This window comes from Plecotus auritus (genome assembly GCF_963455305.1).
Source record: "Plecotus auritus genome assembly, chromosome: 6".
NCBI classification, from domain to species: domain Eukaryota; kingdom Metazoa; phylum Chordata; class Mammalia; order Chiroptera; family Vespertilionidae; genus Plecotus; species Plecotus auritus.
Genome location: NC_137773.1, coordinates 59,755,120 through 59,773,536, shown reverse-complemented (window position 1 = coordinate 59,773,536; position 18,417 = coordinate 59,755,120). Strand labels below are relative to the sequence as shown.

The 18,417-nt window shown below is 39.4% G+C and overlaps 2 protein-coding genes across 5 annotated transcripts in view; one reads left to right on the top strand and one right to left on the bottom strand.

Annotated features, from left to right (window-relative positions):
* Nucleotides 1-18,417, top strand: part of SH3D19 (SH3 domain containing 19) — a 186,015-nt gene that overhangs the window by 33,478 nt on the left and 134,120 nt on the right. The window lies entirely within an intron of this gene.
* Nucleotides 175-8,544, bottom strand: PRSS48 (serine protease 48; the record flags this gene model as incomplete). Its single annotated transcript, XM_080673274.1, is given in 6 exon segments — nt 175-369; nt 375-527; nt 2,975-3,141; nt 3,835-4,100; nt 7,213-7,375; nt 8,478-8,544. Coding segments are annotated over 6 exon segments (1,011 nt in total).

The window sequence follows — 18,417 nt, the reverse complement described above, 5'->3', positions numbered from 1 at the left end:
ACAAAGAATATCATGCACAGAAGTAGCAACCTTATTTCTCAGCTGTTCACATTCGAACCACTACTAAACCATACTTCAGAATCAAGAACTTCAAAAACAGAATTATCTCTAATCATTTTAATAAAGTTATCCAGAGTTCCCAGTGACTGTTCTGTGCATTCTCTGTACTGGGACTTATTCTCCATGCTTTCTCTTCCTAGCCCTGTACTTCGTCAGTGGCTTTAGCTTCACTGTGTTAGGCCCAAAGGCACAGGAGGGTCCCAAGAGAGCCAAAGAGCCAAAAGCACAGGAGGGTCCCAAGAGAGCCAAAGAGAACAGCAAAATAGGGAACAGTAAGTCAGATAAGTCCATATTGTTGGCCCCCAAACCTCAGCTCTTGAGATAGTGGCTTTGATCCATTTTTGATAGTAGATCACATTGGTGTAGACTCCAGGAAGAGATTTAGCACATCCTAATCCCCAGCTTACCAGCCCTATCTGGGTCCATACACCATCAATATGACATGACAGAGGCCCTCCAGAATCACCCTAAGGAAGAGATAAAGGTCATGAGCATAATGAAAAAGACCATGAATAGGAATGTGGTCACCAGAGGTGGAGAGTTCCTTAGAATGAGGCAGTAGAGGCCGTGGAGCTATAGAACTCTAGAGGGAGCTGGACGTCCCACAGCATTAGGCAGGAGATCACAGAAATTCTAGAGTTATAGAATTTGAAATTGGCAGAGATCTTAGCTAAATATATCAGTAGTTTCAAAGTATTCATTTGTGGTAAAAAAACAAAACAAAACAAAACAAAAAAACCCAAAACAAAACAAAAAAAAACAGAAATTCATGTGATGAGTTTTTTCACTAAAGTTATTTAATTTAATGTACTGCCCTTATTGTTATGTTCTTAGGTTCTTATTGCATTTTTTAGTGTCAATCCTTTCTTTTACAAAACGATAATGATAAGTAAATAGTTGGTAATATGTCTTTAATCTTGCTTTTCCTTTTTGTAACAGCCTTATTGTTATAATTCACAACCATACAATTCACCCATTTAAAGTATACAAGTTAGTGGTTTTTAGTATATTTACAATGTTGCTCAACTATCACCATGGCACATTTTAGAATATTTTCATCACCTCCAAAAGAAACCCTATACCCATCAGCAGTCATCCTCATTTCCTCCCACTCTCCCAGCCCTAGACCAACACCAGTAATCTACTTTGTGCCTTATGGATTTTCACATTTTGTATAAATGAAATAATATAATATGTGGCCTTTTGTGTCTGGTTTCTTTCATTAGGCATATTCTTTTTAAGGCTCATCTATGTTGTAGCATGTATTCGTACTCCATTCCTTTTAATGGCTGAATAATATGCCATTATATAGATATATCACATTTTGTTTATCTAGTCATCAGTTGGTAGACATTTGAGTTGTTTCACTTTTTGGCTATTATGAATAATGCTATTATGAACATTTATTTACAAGTTTTTTTATAGACATATTTTTATTTCTCTTGTGTGTATACCTAGGAGTGGAATTTCTGGGTCATGTGGTAACTCTATATTTAACCTTTTGAGGAACTACTAGACAATTTTCCAAAGCAGCTGCACCATTTTACTACACGTATGAAGGTTCCAATTTTTCCAGATTCTTATCAACTCTTATCATTATCTATCTTGATTATAGCTATCTGAGTGAATGTGAAGCCATGTCTCTCATTGTTTGATTTGCATAATGAATATACAGATAGAAAATCTTGGTAGAGATATAGAAAAGTGTAGTGTGTGTATGTGTGTGTGCTCACCTGTGCATATGAGAAGGCGGGGGAGGTTAAATGGTCATTTTAGAACTGAAAAATAAAATATTTGAAAAATTTCACTAGATGAACTTAACAGGAAAACATAGGTGACGGGGAAAAGAGACAATGATCTTGAATATGGATTAATTTGAAAGTATCTAAAGAACTGAAAAGGAGAAAAATAAAATGAACAGGTTCAGGGACCTATGTAAAAATATCAAAAGGTGAAATTTATAAATTGGTGGTTTTAATCAGAAGAGGAAAAAAGGGAAATGAGGTAGAATAATATTTGAAGAAATCATGAATGAAAACTTTTCAAGTTTTGATGAAAAATAAAAACAAGATTAAAAAAAAAAACACACCTCAACAAATGCCAAACAGGATAAATACAATAAAAACCATACATAGCACATCACAATCCTGACAAACAAATATGAAGGAAAATTGAAAGCAACCAGAGCAAAACACGTCACGCTCAGAAGAGGAAGACACAACTGATGGCTAATTTTTCATCAGACAGTTATGATCAGGGGACAAAGGAATAACATCTTTTAAATGTAGAATGAAATTTTATTACTTGAAAAAATAAAAAAGTTGGCAATTCTGTATCAACCTCTTAATATATTTAGAAAAATTTACGAGTTTGTAAAAACCCAGTGACCAATGGTTAGAGATGCTCTAAATGAACAGTTGAAGAGATTAAATTCCTAGAAAAAGGTTAAATGATTTGTCCAGACTAACACAAGAATTATTGTCAGAACTCTTATCTCCTGATTCCTAATCCACTGTTGTTTACAGATAGAAATACCTAGATCCACACTAAGACCTGGGAAGTATTATGGTAAGCAAAATAAGCCTGTAAGAGAGAGACAAGTATCACAGGATCTCACTCATATGAGGAATCTTTTGAACAAAATAAACTGGTGAACAAAATAGATCCAGAGACATATAAACAAGGAACAGACTAAATTTCAGAGGGAAGGTAGGGGTGGGTGAGAAGAAATTAACCAAAGGACTTATATGCATAACCCATGGACACAGACAATAGTGTGGTGAAGGCTGGGGAAGGGGGTGAGAGAGAGCTAGATTGGGCCAAAAGGGGGAAAGGGATATCTGTAACACTTTCAATAATAAAGATAAGGGGAAAAAAAGACTTTATGCTAAAAATTTCAAGAGTAAACCCTAACCTTGCAGCTATCCTTTTTCTGAATATCACCAGCACAAATCATGTCTTCCTTGATGACTGCCTCTAATTCTGGTGTTATGACGATGAGCGGGTTGTAGAGATATTCACAAGTTTGGCGGTCAATGACGGGTATTTCTGCTTCCTGGAGGGTGGAAGTGTAATTAATACCTGTAGAGAGATAGACAGGAATTAAAGGAAAAGCAATTTGAAAAGGAACAGGGGCGGTATTCAGTCATGATGTACAAAATTTCTGAATGGGAATCCAAAAGCAGAATATAATCACTTTCCAATCATATTTGCTAGTGGAAGAATTTTTTTGGAACACTTAATCTAAAACAACAGATAATTCAAAATTATTTCTCTTTGTTTGAGGTTTCTCTAATGTGCCCATATGGGGTATTCTTGACATTCCAAATAAAGAGAAATTCAGATATATTTTGATTAAGGAAGGATGTGAATATTCTCAAACTTTTACCTTTCCCACTTTTCTGCTCCCAGATCATTTCATGTCTTGTCTTTACCCATCCTGGGAAACAGTTGGCACTACACTTTAAAAACAAATTTAAAAAACACTACACTCTCTTCGAACTTTAAATCAAGTTTTTTAACCTGTTTCAGAGAGGTAATTATGTGTTTTAGTATCTGCTCTTGCATCTAAAGCTCTAGGCAGGATATGAGTAAATAGAGATATAAATGTCAAAAATTACATTTTATTTGAAGACTTATAAATAATATGAATAGGTTGATCTGGTTTTGTTGAAAAATATTTACCTTGGTAAAAATGTATCTAGAATCTGAGTGTTCTGGAATGGGTATAAGAGGGTGACATATAAAACAACCCCTTTGTCTACCGATGCTCACCTTCATTTTCTTTAACTTCTCCCCATCCAGTCACCCAGCAAGAGCCAGGAATTGTCAACTGCTTTGTGATATTGGGCAGGCAGATGGGCAGGATAAAAGAAGTGAAGGTGACTCTAGAGGCCAGTTTCAATAAGGCAATGTCTGCAGTTGTATTTTGGGATTGGGGATGGAAAACTATTTTAAACACAAGATGTTTCACACCATTATTTGAATAGTCTATTTTAATCGATCCCAGCCACACAGAATATATGAAAGGTATCCAGGTCCTAAGGGGAAGAGAAAGAGGAGAATAAAAGTGAAGCATGCATATGTGTTACAGCTGGGTCAGAACAAGCTGCCTAGGTGTAGCAAGCAGTAACACCCCATAAGAAAGAAGGGTAACAGACTTGGAATTAACCAGGCTGCTTCCAACTTGACTAGAGTTGGTTTGTCTGCGTTTCTTCCTCCCTCCCTCCCAGATTGCTCTTTTTTGTTGTTGTCTAATGTTTCTGTGGTCTCCTCTTATATGCTTACTAGTGACCTGGTGCACAAAATTCGTGCACATTAAAAGGGGATTAATTAGAGGAAATAATTAATATTGCTATTTGCCCTTTCTCTATAATAGAAGTGTCAGAGATGAAAGAAAATTAGTAAAATGTATATGAAAACCTTCTTCCTGTCAGAGTCTGGGCCACACCACGGGACCCAGAGTCAAGTCCCTGCCCATCCACATGCACCTCAAAATTGCGTGAGACCCAAACCCGGCCGGCCCCTCCCCGATTGGCCAGTCCCACCCTTGTCAAGCCCTGCCAGGCAGGGGGCATAGCCTCAGGTCCCCTGGCCCAGCACCAGGACGGGGGCATGGCCTGAGGTCCCCCAGCCCAGACCGAGGTGGGGGGTGTGCCTTGAGGTCCTCCGTCAAGCCCCGCCAGGTAGGGGACACAGCCTGAGATCCCCTGTCAAGCTCTGTTGGGTGGGGTCATGGCCTGAGGTCCCCCGTCAAGCCCCACCAGGTGGGGAGGGGGGGTGCAGTCTCAGGTCCCCTGGCCCAGCACCGGGAGGGGGGCGCAGCCTCAGGTCCCCCGTCAAGCCCCACTGGGTGGTGGTGGCATGGCCTGAGATCCCCTGTTAAACCCTGCCAGGGTGGGTGGCGTGGCCTAAAGTCCCCCTCAAGCCCCACCTGGTGGGGGGTGCGGCCTGAGGTCCCCCAGCCTGGCGTTGGGGTGGGGGGAGCAGTCTGAGGTCCCCTAGCCAAGCACCAGGACGGGAAGTTCCCTGAGGTCCCCTGTCAAGCCCCATGGGGGGTGGAGGAGGGCGTAGCCTCAGGTCTCTGCTGATTGCTCATTAAGGCTCCTTATGGGAACTTGGCCTCAGCTGTGGGGTGCAGCCATCTTTGTGACGGAGTGATGGTCAATTTGCATATTCCCTCTTTATTATATAGGATGGCCAGCATTTTGTCCTGCATTTTCTCTCTGGATCTCTTGTTCACCTCTCCCATTCTCCATGGTTTCAGCCATCACCTGTATGCTTAATAGTCATTGTTCTTTTTAATTGCCAGTTTTTATTTCTGAGCACTAGACTTTTATTTCTAATAACAATTTAAAGCAAAGTATAATCACCTGTTATATATATTTATATATATGTATATATGTAATTTGAAATGTCAAATAATTTAATAAGATGTACTAAATAAATAAATACAAAAGTTCTCTGCCCTACTGCCCACAATTAACCCTTACCCAAAGACAATCACTTTCAACTCTTAGATATTTTCCTTAGTATTTTCAAGAAACCCTATTTATTGCTATTAATTCTTTTAATATAATACTATATTTCTATTGTGAAAGGTGAGGATTGAGCCAACAATCACTGCCAACCTCCCACTTTCTTTTCATCATCTTCCTAACCAAGTATTATGATTTTGTGTTAGATCCATATTTAATGTGTATATTTTTGTGACTTTGTAAACATTATTCACCACTGGGCCATATTGGATCCTGTGAATACATTCCCTATAAAATTTTTGCGCTTGTCCTAGAGTTAATAATGTAGTCTTACTTCTTTGTCTTCTTAGTTTTCTAATTACCTATCATTAATTCATCATTCATTCCCAAACTCTCTGCCTGAAATGTAAATTTCTCAGTATGTTAATATCAATACCTATCAATACCTCCTTCTCCTCCCCCCCCTTTTTTTTTTTTTTTTGCCCTCTGCCCTCTTGCTTCCATCTTGATACTTTTCCTTATCATTTTCCTGGGATTCTCCTCTTTGTTGTACCATCTTTTTTCTGGATCCCATGTTTTCCTGTCTCCTCCTCTACCCCCTTTATTTTGGTAAAGCACTTTTTCCTTTGGCTTCCTGATAAAATGTGCATGAGAGGTAATATTTTTGCTGTTTTATATATTTGAAAATGTCTTATTTCTGTCCCACACATGATTGATGATTTGCATATGGGTAGAATTCTAGATTGGAAATAATTTTCTCTCAGTATTTTAAAGTTATTTCTTTATTTTCTTTGACCTTGCAGTGTTGTTGAAAAGTCATGTTGTTTTGATTTCTGTATATATTAGTTATCTATTGTCAAATAACAAGTTACCACAAAGCTTAGAGGCTTAAAACATACATTTATCTCACAATTTCTAAAGGCCAAGAATCAGGTGTGACATACTGGGTGCCTCTGACTCAGGTCTTTCACAAGGCTGTGATCAAGGTGAGCTGTAGTCAACCTCAAAGTTTGACTCAGGGAGGATGTTTCCAAACTCACTTATGATGGCAGGCTTGGAGTCTTCAATAGCTATTGGCTAGTAATGTTAGTTTTACATGGAACAATCCCTAGGGCTACTTTCCATATGGCACCTTACTTCGCTCAAAGCTCAGACAGTGTTTATGACCCCCAAGCTTAAGACAAAATCCCCTGACTGTTGTTTAGCAAGTAATTTGGCAAAAAGTAAGAAACGTTTCTTGCCCTAGTCAGTTTGGCTCAGGAGAAAGAACATTGGCCTGCAGACCAAAGGGGTCATGGGTTTGATTCTGGTCAAGGGCACATGCTCCATGCCTCAGTTGCTGGCTCTATTCCCGGCCCGAATGGGGTACAACCAATCAATGTATCTCTCTCACAATGATGTTTCTCTCTCTCTATCTCCCTTCCTTCTGTTTACTCTAAAAATCAATGGAAAAATATCCTCAGGTGAGGATTAACAACAAAAAAGAAGTTTCTAATACACTGTCTATTTTCATTATTTCTTTTTCTACCTCTTTGTCCTGTCCCTAGTCCAAGGTACCTAGGGTTTCCTTCTTCTTACTCATCTTGCCACTTTCATTTGTCTATTGGTTTAGTCAAGAAATAATTCAAATATTTCCTGAGACTCTATCTGTGCTAACCATTAGCCTAGAACTCACCTTTCTACGCAGTGTGCTGCTGTCAGTATCCACCTGTCGCTGATGAGGGAACCTCCACAGATGTAAGTCTGGCCGTAGTACAGGCTGACCTGCCAAGGCCAGTGCCCCTCAACGGCATCCTGGCCACCCACAATACGGCCTGAATACTCAGGACGTCCACACACTAGAGAAAGAAGAGAGAAGGAAATGTGGTCTGGGTGTCCCATTGTCCCCATTTTCTCATCATCTTCCAAATCCCACCCCTAGTACCTGTGTCCTCCCTAGGCTCCATATGCCATCCTAATTCAGTTCCAAACCCAGCAATTTTGGGCCCAAATGGAGACCACTCACCTGACTGCAGATCTTTCTTTTTGGAAGAAGAGCATGGCCAAGACCCTAAGATAGGCACACACCATATCATTAATATATGATAACACAGTATCTAAAATTCACTGAACAGAGAGGCTTTCCACGTACTAATTCCTCAGGTTGGTGTTAAAAGCAAACATTTTATAAATGTTTACCCATTAGTGGGAAATCCTGATAATTTTTACATACCTACCTTCCTTCTTTAGCAGCATACACGGGACATAATTTAATTTTTACTTGGTGATTCAAGGCTGTCATCAGGAATATCAGGATGTTAGGTTGTACATACAGTGATGCTTTCAGATGTTTTTGAGGTTTATAAGCTGTTTTCTTTTGTCCTGTTTAACTAAATTGGCATTTTGCAGTATTTGTATATCTTCCTTTTTTGTTACCTGTTATCTTTTGGCTACTCTCAGCCTACCCTGCTTTTAAATCACTGTGGGCCAAAAAAAATAAATGAACAGGCTTATGCTGAAATCACTGAACAGCATTTACACTTCCAGTTCCCTAGGTTTGAAATGCTCTTTTCCTAGATCCTCTTAACTAAATCAATCATCTCCTTCAAATCTTTGTTCAAGTGAGTCCCTCTTAATGAAACCTTCCTTGACTCCCCTGTTTAAAATTACAACATGCCTCCAGTCCCTGTACTCCTGATGCCCCTTCCTCTCATAGCATTTATTACTTTCTAAAGTGCTATATAATTTACATATTCAATATGTTCATTGATAATAAGCCCCATGAGGGAAGGGATCTCTGTTTTGTTTACTACTATATCTAAGATACTTAGAAAGATGCCTGGCATATGGTATCCTCTCAGGACTTTCTCAGGGCACACTATTATAAGTAAGATCCCATTGGGTGACATGTCATCTTATTCCACACCATAACTTCTTGAGCCAAAAACCTCTCCTTCTCACCTTCCCAGCCCACCTGAATCTCACCCAGCACAAGAAACAGCAGGAAGACACTGTCAGCAGGGTCCATGTCTCTGTCCTCAGAATCAGCACCTCCTGCTTCCTGGACTCGGGCTTCTAGGCAGAGCCCAGCTGGGGAGCAGCCAGAGGAATGGGCAGGATCAGCTTCTCCTAGATGGATTCCTCTGCTTTACCCCTTCCTCTCCTTTGGTCTTCATCCAGAGCCAGGCACTGAAGGGACCAGATTTTAGAAATGCAGCAGCAGGAAGGACCCAGGGTGGGGAGCTGGGGCTTGAGGTGCCCCTTGCTGTGTAGGGAGGGCAGGTGCCTGCTGGGTAGGGGAGGGTGGTTGCAGTAGCTACCTGCCCCTGTAAGTTGGAGGCCACTGGAAAGAACAGGACCTTTTTCTCTAGCAACAAAAATGGAAAATGGGCAGAATTCTTCAAAAGAGAGACATGGTAAAAAGAAAATTAACCCAGCACCTGGCTAATTTTTCCTAATTTTTTTCCCTCTCTGATACAGTATTAGCCTTAATATATACTACAAGTCAAATTTTCTGGAAAATAAACTTTAAGGCAGAGATTTATGTGCAAGAAGTTTATTTGGGAGTGGTCTCAGAATCACCACCTCAAGGGGAGGTGGAAGCAGGATTGGACAGAGTTAGAGTTTAAGGCATTTTCAGAAAAGGCCTCAGCTCATTCCACAAGTTTCTCTGGAGCTGGGGGTGGCCCTTCAAAGATGTCCTGAACTGAGACAAGAAGTCTGGGCACTGGGACTTCTGCATGTTTGAATGCAGGCTGCCTCCAAGGAGGGGGCAGGGGGCATTACCTTGGGTGAGGTGGCTCTGTTGGCATTTCTTAGAATCTTTGCTGTGAACTGTCAGCAGTCAACATTCCTGGTTGCTAGGAGAATGAATGCTTCAGTTCTAAAGGAGAATGTAGGTGGTGCAGCACAGGATGGACTACAGAATTCCTCTTTGTGCCTTTTCTGTTTTCTGTATCAATTGTTTGTAGGGTATTAGGTCTGTGGAGGCAAATTGATTGAAGTCTTAAAGCATCTTATTGTTCTCTTGTAGCTTAAAATACTGGGAGGTTTGAAAGATACACATGAATAATTAAAAAATAATAGAATCACGGAAAAAGTAGTTGTTTTGGTAAGGTTTGTTCAGTTGCAAACAATCAGGGATCGAACCCAAAACCTTTTGGTGTATGGGATGGTGCTCCATCAACTGAGCCAACCACCCAGGGCTCCTCCATACATTTTTTAATGGTTCTTCTTTTATGCAATCCATTTGTGTGTCTGTGGCTTATACATTCATTCTGGTTATGTTTCTATCACTCACTGTGCTTTTTATTGTATATAACGATTCTCTTAGTACTTTTCACCAATTTTTTTTCTGAAATTAATATTGCAACCTGTGATTTTTGACCTGCTCATTTAATTGAAGAAAAAGGTTTATTCCTAGTACAATCTATGTGGGTATTCCAATTAACTTACAGCATTCAGGCCATTTTAACTATTTAATCACATTTGCAAAGACATCAAAGCTCTATTGATTTATCAAAGGAACAAAAATTTGACTAGGTACTCTTGTCACTCTGAGAGTCTGTGGTTGTTCTATATCTTTGGACTTTTATATTTCTACATAAGTCTGAAGTCACTGATCAATATTCTTTACATATTAGTTGGATTGTTCATATAATCTCTTCTTTTGTTTAACGTTTTATAAAATATACTAGTGACCCAGTGCACAAAAGTCATGCATGGGGTGGGGGGTGTCCCTCAGCCCGGCCTGCACCCCCTCCAATCTGGGACCCCTTGGGGGATGTCCGACTGCTGATTTAGGCCCGATTCTGCTGGCTCCTAACTGCTCACCTGCTGGCCTTCTTGCCCCCAACTGCCCCTCCTTGCTGGCCTGATCGCCCCCAACTGTCCCCCCCTCCCCCGCCGCCGGCCTGATTGCCCCCAACTGCCCCCTTCCCTGCCGGCCTGCTTGCCCCCAATTGCCCCCCTTCCGCTGGCCTGATCACTCCCAACTGCCCTCCCCTCCTGGCCTAAGTGCCCCTAACCGCCTCTGCCTCAGCCCTGCCACCATGGCTTTGTCTAGAATGATATCCGGAAGGTCTCCTGGTCTAATTAGCATATTACCCTTTTATTAGTATAGATTTTTTGTTTTGGTTCCAATTTAGTTAGAAATAAGCTTTATTGGAAGTAACTAAGACACCAGTTCCTTGCTCAGATGTGGTAAGAAGTGGCAGACTCTGGTGGCATTTAAAGATAGAGCCAATGGGACTTGCTAATGGGTTGGTTGAAGGTATGAGAGAGTGACTTTAAGGAGTTTTTTAAATTATTAGTATAGTTTTATTGATTTCAGAAGGGAAGGGAGAGGGAGAGAGAGATAGAAACATTAATGATGAGAGAGAATCATTGATCAGCTGCCTCCTGCATGCCCCACACTGGGGATCAAGCCTGTAACCCAGGCATGTGCCCTGACTGAGAATCAAACTGTAACCTCCTGGTTCATAGGTCGACGTTCACCACTGAGCCCTGGGAGTGTGGAATTACCATTTACTGAGATGAAGCACACTGGAAGAGGAGCAGGTTTGGGGCGGAGGATTGATGAGAAATTCATTTATAGCCAAATATAGCTTAAGATGCTTGTTAGATGTCCTACTGGAGACGTCCAGTAGGCCGTTGAATATATGAATCTGGAATCAGGAGATTGCCACAAACTGAAGGGCTAGATTAGGGTGTCACCAGCATGTCATAGTATTTAAAGCCATGAGATAAGGTCACTTAGGGCAGTGGTCTGCAAACACATTAGTCAACAGAGCCAAATATCATCAGTACGATTGAAATTTCTTTTGAGAGCCAAATTTTTTAAACTTAAACTTCTTCTAACGCCACTTCTTCAAAATAGACTCGCCCAGGCCGTGGTATTTTGTGGAAGAGCCACACTCAAGGGGCCAAAGAGCCGCATGTGGCTCGCAAGCCGCAGTTTGACAACCACTGACCTAGGCATGAATATAAACAAAGCTCACTGTGAGTTTTAAGTATTGACTACACCAAAGCTGAAATGAGATAAACAGGAATCAGTGAGAGACTGAGAGGACAGCAGTGAGGTAGGCAGAGAACTGATAGGAGTATTCTGGAAGCCAAGTAGAGGAAGTGTTTCGAGGAGGAAGTGCTCGTCTGCCAAATGCTGGAGAAAATGAATTGACCATTGGAGTTAGCATCATGGAATGGATTCAAGAGGAAGAAGGGAGTAATTGGAGATAGCAAATATAGGCAGTTTTTAAAAGTATTTTTGCTATTAAGGGAAGTTGAGAAATAGCTGGCAGAAGAGCCTGGTGCAGGTTTTTGTTTTTTTCTAGTTTTGTTTTAAGATGGGAGAAATTACATCATGTTTGTGTGCTGATGGATTACCCAGTAAAGAGGGAGAAGCTGATGATGCAGAAGAGAAAGCTGGAGAATTGCTGCAGTGGTGTCCTTGAGCAGACAGGAGGGAATTGAACCTAACTCATTGGTTGAGGGGTGAGGATGCTTAGAAAGGAGCACAGACAGGTGTTTCATACAACAGGAGCAAAAGCAAGTATGTGGACTTAGATACCAGTTAGTAGGAGATGTGGTGGTAGAAGTTCTCTGCTGGTTGTTTCTGTTTCCTCACGGGAATAGGAATCATCTACCGAAAGTAGGAATGGGAAGGGAAGTGTTGAGGACTTCAGAGTGAACTAGTGATGTATGAGTGTGGGAGACGAATGGACCAGAGACATGACAGTGTGACTGCTGGGCAGCAGAAAGTATCCACTAGCATTTAAAGTGAAATTGGCATTGAAGTGTGTCCGCAGGCAGTGTTCACAAGCAGCACAGATGGAGGCGTAGAGAGGGCAGAGGGTTGGCTATAACCAGGCTGAGGTGTTCTGAAGTGGGTATGATGAAGTGGGTGGAGACAGGGCTGGACAGTAATGGAAGTCATCGAAATAAAAGGATTTCTGTTGCTGGAAATGTTTCTAAATTTTTTTTTTAGTAATAGGTTTTCAGATCTTTAAATTGTGACCTTTTTTGGAAGGAGAGACCTGTAATAGTACATATTTAAAATGTAGTAGTACAGATTTAGTACTACTTTTTAATTTTCTCAGGCTTATTCTATATAGGATATTTTCGATTTCCCTCCAGTTAAAAGTCACATTTATTATTGATGTCTTGATAACTTTCTAATAGTTTCTAATAGTTTTTTAAGAGAAATATTTGGGGAAACAAGTCTTAGGTATGAAAATAGAAGAGCTAAATAAAATTCCTTTTCTTTTACTAAATTAAGAAAATAGTTCTAGCCTGGCCGTGGTGGCTCAGTAGTTGAGTGTCAACCTATGAACCAGGAGGTCACAGTTCGATTCCCAGTTAGGGCACATGCACAAGTTGCAGACTCGATCACCAATCCTTCAGGAAGCAGCCAATCAATGATTCGTTCTCATCATTGATGTTTCTATCTCTCTCTTCCTCTCCCTTCCTCTCTAAAATCAATAAAAATATATTTTTTAAAAAGAAAATTGTTCTAAATTTTATGGATATAATCAGTATATATCTAGAACAAAGGATATGTACAGACTCTGAATATATGTGTGAGTATATGTGTGTTTTGGATTCCTTTATTGTGCATTCATACTTGTCAGACCAAGATTTATATATCCTTTAGTGCTTTATAGTCAGTCTTTCATGTAACTATGCATCTGCTTAAAACTCAAAACAATCTTGTAATATGCACTTAGATGTTTTTGAGACTCACTTTATGTCTTAGAGAAGATGATAGAAAAGTAACAGATGGCCAATAAGGATATTAAGCTGACAAGGAAGCAACTTAATTTTGTAGCTTTGGTTCCTGAATGAAAAATTTATATCAGTATAAATTCACTTTAAGAAAATCTTGGGAGTAAGTTTCCACTGAAGTCTTTTGTTTGCATTTTGTCTTGCTTTGTTTTTACAAGGGGACTGCCAGACAGGGAGGAGGGAGAAAAGGAGGAAAGAGGGATTTAGACCCCATGTTTATAGTTCCAAAGTCAATGCTCTTTCCATTTCCCAAGTCTGTTTTCTGTTGACCTTTATCATTGGAAGAAATTTTCAATGCCCAAAGCCATTTTTCCTAATCTTAGATCTAATTATGCTACTGACTGGATTATGCATGTTTGAACATGTAAAACTATTTTCTTGTTAAATTAGGTTTATTCTTATACTTAATGTTCCGTATTGTATGGGGAGAACTTTGAAGCAAGAATAAGAAATGAAATGACACTAATACTTTTTAATTAGAGAAATTTCTATTCAATGCTAACTAAATATACATTGGCTGAACTTCTAGTCAGCTGGGCTTAATTCTCAGCATTAAATTCCTGAATATTATAGGTAAAACAACTTTGTCCATGTCAGAAAAGCTAGACTTTGGAAAAATTTCAGAAAAGAAATTAAGAAAAAGAAAATGTTTTAAAACTATCTCATAGTAAGAAAATATGGTTAACATGAAGTAAAGAAAAATAGCTATTTCTGTTAGGTCTGGAGGCAGGGTGGTTATTGGGATCATATTTTAGCATTTGCTTCCTATTGCTTGCTGCCAATGGGGCTATTAAGAGTACAGGCTTATGGAAGTCTCAGTACTAAACATGGGGAAATGAGAACAATCATTGTTTGTTTTTCCCATAAATACCAAGTAGCTTTAATGAACTATAAGAAAATTATACCACTTGTGCATAACATAATATTAATTTCTGAAAAGTAAATCCTTTTAATATAATATAATTTCTCTTCATTAGCGTGTTATAGGGTGGTGATAGTGTTCTAAAATCATGGTGATGGTGACTGCAGAACTCTGTAAATTTACTAAAAATCATTGAATTGTATACTTCAATCAGGTAAATTTTATGGTATGTCAATTATACCTCAATAAAGCTGCTAAATTTTAAAAGATGAAATGGAAAATATGTGACCATAGGTGATCCCAGAAGACAGAAAAATTTAAAGAACATTTATTATTGATGAAATAGACAACATTGTTAAAGAGCTACCCTCCCTTTAGTTTATAAGGATATTCTACCACAACTTTGAGAAACAAATTATTCCAATGTTATCTTAAACTATTTCAGAGCATAGAAATGAAGAAAAGTTTCCAAATTCATTTTTTAAAAATATATTTTTATTGATTTTAGAGAGGAAGAGAAAGGGAGAGAGAGATAGAAACATCAATGATGAGAGAGAATCATTGATCAGCTGCCTCCTGCACACCCCCCACTGGGGATCGAGCCTCCAACCCAGGCATGTGCCCTTGACCGGAATCGAACTGGGACCCTTCAGTCCGCAGGCCAATGCTTTATCCACTGAGCCAAACCAGCTAGAGCCCAAATTCATTTTTGTGAAGGAAAAATAACATTGATATTGAAACAAGGAAAATATATTTCTCCTAAAAGAAAACCAGAAGTTAATTTGGCTTGTGAATATTGAAACAACAATCCTTGAAAGAAAAATTATAAAATAGAATCCATTATCACATTTGAAAAGTGACATACAAAACAGCAACTTAGTATAGTGCTGAATACTTTGGTCTCTGGAGCTGGACTGGTTTGGAATCCTAGTACCATCACCTCCTAGCTCCGTGACCTTAGTGAAGTAATCTTCCTTTTCTCCCCAGTAAAATGGAACCAGTAAATAAGAGAACTTAGTGCATTGGGTTCTTGTGAAGGCCTAGTGAGTAAAGCAATAGATGTTGAATATGATAACTACACAATTCATTAAAAAGTATTGTGTTGACAACAGGGGGATGAAGGCATGAGTGGGGGGCGGCAATGGGGCGATAAGGACACATATGTAATACCTTAATCAATACAGAAAAAAAAATTAAGTATTGTGTCAGTCCAGCTGGTGTGGCTCAGTGGTTGAGCATCTACCTATGAAGCAGAAGGTCACGGTTTGATTCCTGGGCAGGGCACATACCCAGGTTTTATGGGCTCAATCCCCAGTGTGGGGCATGCAGGAGGCAGCTGATCAATGATTCTTTCTCATCATTGATACTTCTATCTCTCTATCCTTCTTTCCTCTCTGAAATCAATAAAAAAAAATATTTTTTGAAATTGTGTCAAAATTTGTCATTCCTCTATTGTTGACCATTTGCATTTGCTATTATAAAAGGACAGTGCAATAAATATCTTTATATGACTTAATTTCTGCCGGTAGGTAACATAATATGAACTCCTAAAACAGTTAATAACTTCATATTGTTTATACATCCATACCAGAGACAGGAATTGCTTTACTTAACCCCGTATTTGTTTTGAGGATCTATGACATCAGCTTATACAGTTTGACTCCCACATCTTTTTTTTTTTTTTTAATATATTTTATTGATTTTTTACAGAGAGGAATAGAGAGTTAGAAACATCGATGAGAGAGAAACATCGATCAGCTGCCTCCTGCACACTCCCCACTGGGGATGTGCCCGCAACCAAGGTACATGCCCTTGACCGGAATCGAACCCGGGACCCTTCAGTCCGCAGGCTGACGCTCTATCCACTGAGCCAAACCGGTTTCGGCTTGACTCCCACATCTTAATGATCTTTATGGAGAGAAATAGAAAGCAAGAGACGTTTATTTTTCTCTTTTATAATATAAAGCCTTTTAGTTTTATTTGCTAAACTTTTTACTTGATCATTCCAAAGTACTTTCTTCACTTAGATATTAAATGATTTTTCTTTTTATTTAATTTATTTTAAAATTGATTTTAGAGGGAGAGGAAGGGAGAGAGAAAAATATTGATTAGCTGCCTCTTGTACACACCCTGGCCGAGAATAAAACTGAGGACCTTGGGTGCACAGGATGACACTCAACCAATTGACCCACACCAGCCAGGGCTTAAATGATTTTTCTCATAAATATCTGGACACAGATTACTCAGGAAGTGTACAATTTTGCAATATGTTTTGTTGATTTTTTTTTTTTTTTAGGGAGGAAGGGACAGGGAGAGAGAGAGACCTCACTGAGAGAGAAACATTGATTGGTTGCCTCCCATACCCACCCTACTGGTGACTGAATCTGCAACCTAGGTATTTGCCCTGACTGGGGATTCGAACCTGCAAACTTTATGTGTATGGATGATGCTCCAACCAACTGAGCCACCTAGCAAGGGCAGGAAGTGTACGAATTCTTGATTACAGCTTTATTTCCTCTTACTTTGATAGCAACATAAAAATTAAGAAGAGATAACCAGGGCGAGGTCTTTCCTCTTTACTATGCTGTTTGTTTCTGAGGAAGTGGAAGAGAAGTTTGGAGATATTCTCTCATCTCTAACTCTTTTTATAGTTTGTGTACTAGTCAGAATTACTCCCCTGGAATTGTCAATGTGTCTGTCACCTGGAATTATTATTGGGAAATTCCTTCTGCTTTGTTTTCCCTCTTGATTCCTACAGCTTAGTTAGCTGTACTATCAATGCCAAATCTGTGTTCAGCTTCTTATCTATCCCTGGGAGACTTTCTTAACAGCTTTTTTCAAAATATAATTTTATCTTTTTTATTTCCCATGTATCATATTTAGAGATTGAGAATCTAATAACCTCCTTTGTTATTGAAGCCCTCATACCAGAGGCTTTATGTCTTAGAATATTGTCGCTAATTTCCCAATCAGCTGTCACCCAAGGGTATAAAGAACCATATAAAGTCATATAAAACCTATCCTTCTAAATACTCCTTTCCTCTTTACAAGCAAAACTGTGACTTGTTAATAGACATGTGATGTCTTTACTATCTTTTACTGTTTATTTTAAAGGAATGTACTGTTGTGAAAAGCCATCTGGAGGATGGAATCTCAGTCAGACCAAGCTGCTTCCAGTCCCAGATCAGCTCCAGTCCCTGATCAACCCTTTGCTGGTGTTGTGACCTTGGACAAGACTAGTTTGGGAACTTCAGTTCTTACCTTTTAGAATGGGCATAATTTTGTTCTCCCTCCTGGGAGCGCATCCACATCTTTCTTCCCTCTCAGGCATGCATCTCTTAAACTCTAAGGGCCCCCGCGAGGCTTGCTACCAGGGGAGCAAGGGGCTGAGACAGCTCTTCCCAGGCTAGCCCCCTGAACCTGTCTCTAAGGCCCCCTTTTCTGACTTTTCAGTGAACTAAAAGCAGCCCCACCTAGGCTCTTTCCTGTTGCTTCTTTTAAGCCCTTTATTGTTTCACTATCCACAGCTTTAATAAACATACGCTCAAAATAAAAATAAAATGGGAATAATTGCAGGGCTATGAGGATTAGAGTTGATGCACTTGGCACATTGAATGGAAAGCAGCAAACACAGCTCTGATTATTATCATTACTTTTCACTTTGGCCAGGCCATTATGTGAAATTTATAAATATTTTGCTTAAAGAACCAGAGGTTGCCCTGGTTAGTGTTTCCAAGTGGTTAGAACACCAGCCCACACACTAAATGGTCATGGTTTGATTCCCCATCAAGGGCATCTACCTGGGTTTCAGGTTCCACCTCTGGCCCTGGTCAGGGCATGTGCAGGAAGCAACCAGTCAATGTGTCTCTCTCACATAGATGTTTCTTTCTCTTCCTCTCCTTCCCTCCCTTCTACTCTCTCTAAAAAGCAAAGGAAAAAAATATCCTTGGATGAGGATTAACAACAAAAAAGAACCGGAGGTTCATTTCTAGAATGTTAATTGTAAATCTGAACTTTTAAAATTTGAGTGTCATACCAAATTATATCAATTGAAAGTATATTTATCTCAGAGTTTGAATTCATGTAGTCTTATAATTATATAAATATTAAAATGAAACACCAGCCATTCACTTGTTTAGTTAGGACTATTATTCTTCGCAACTTTTTAAGTAAAATCTTTATTAGATATAATTTGTATATCATACATTTCTCCCATTTAAAGCATAAAATTCAATGGGTTTTTTGTATATTCAGAGT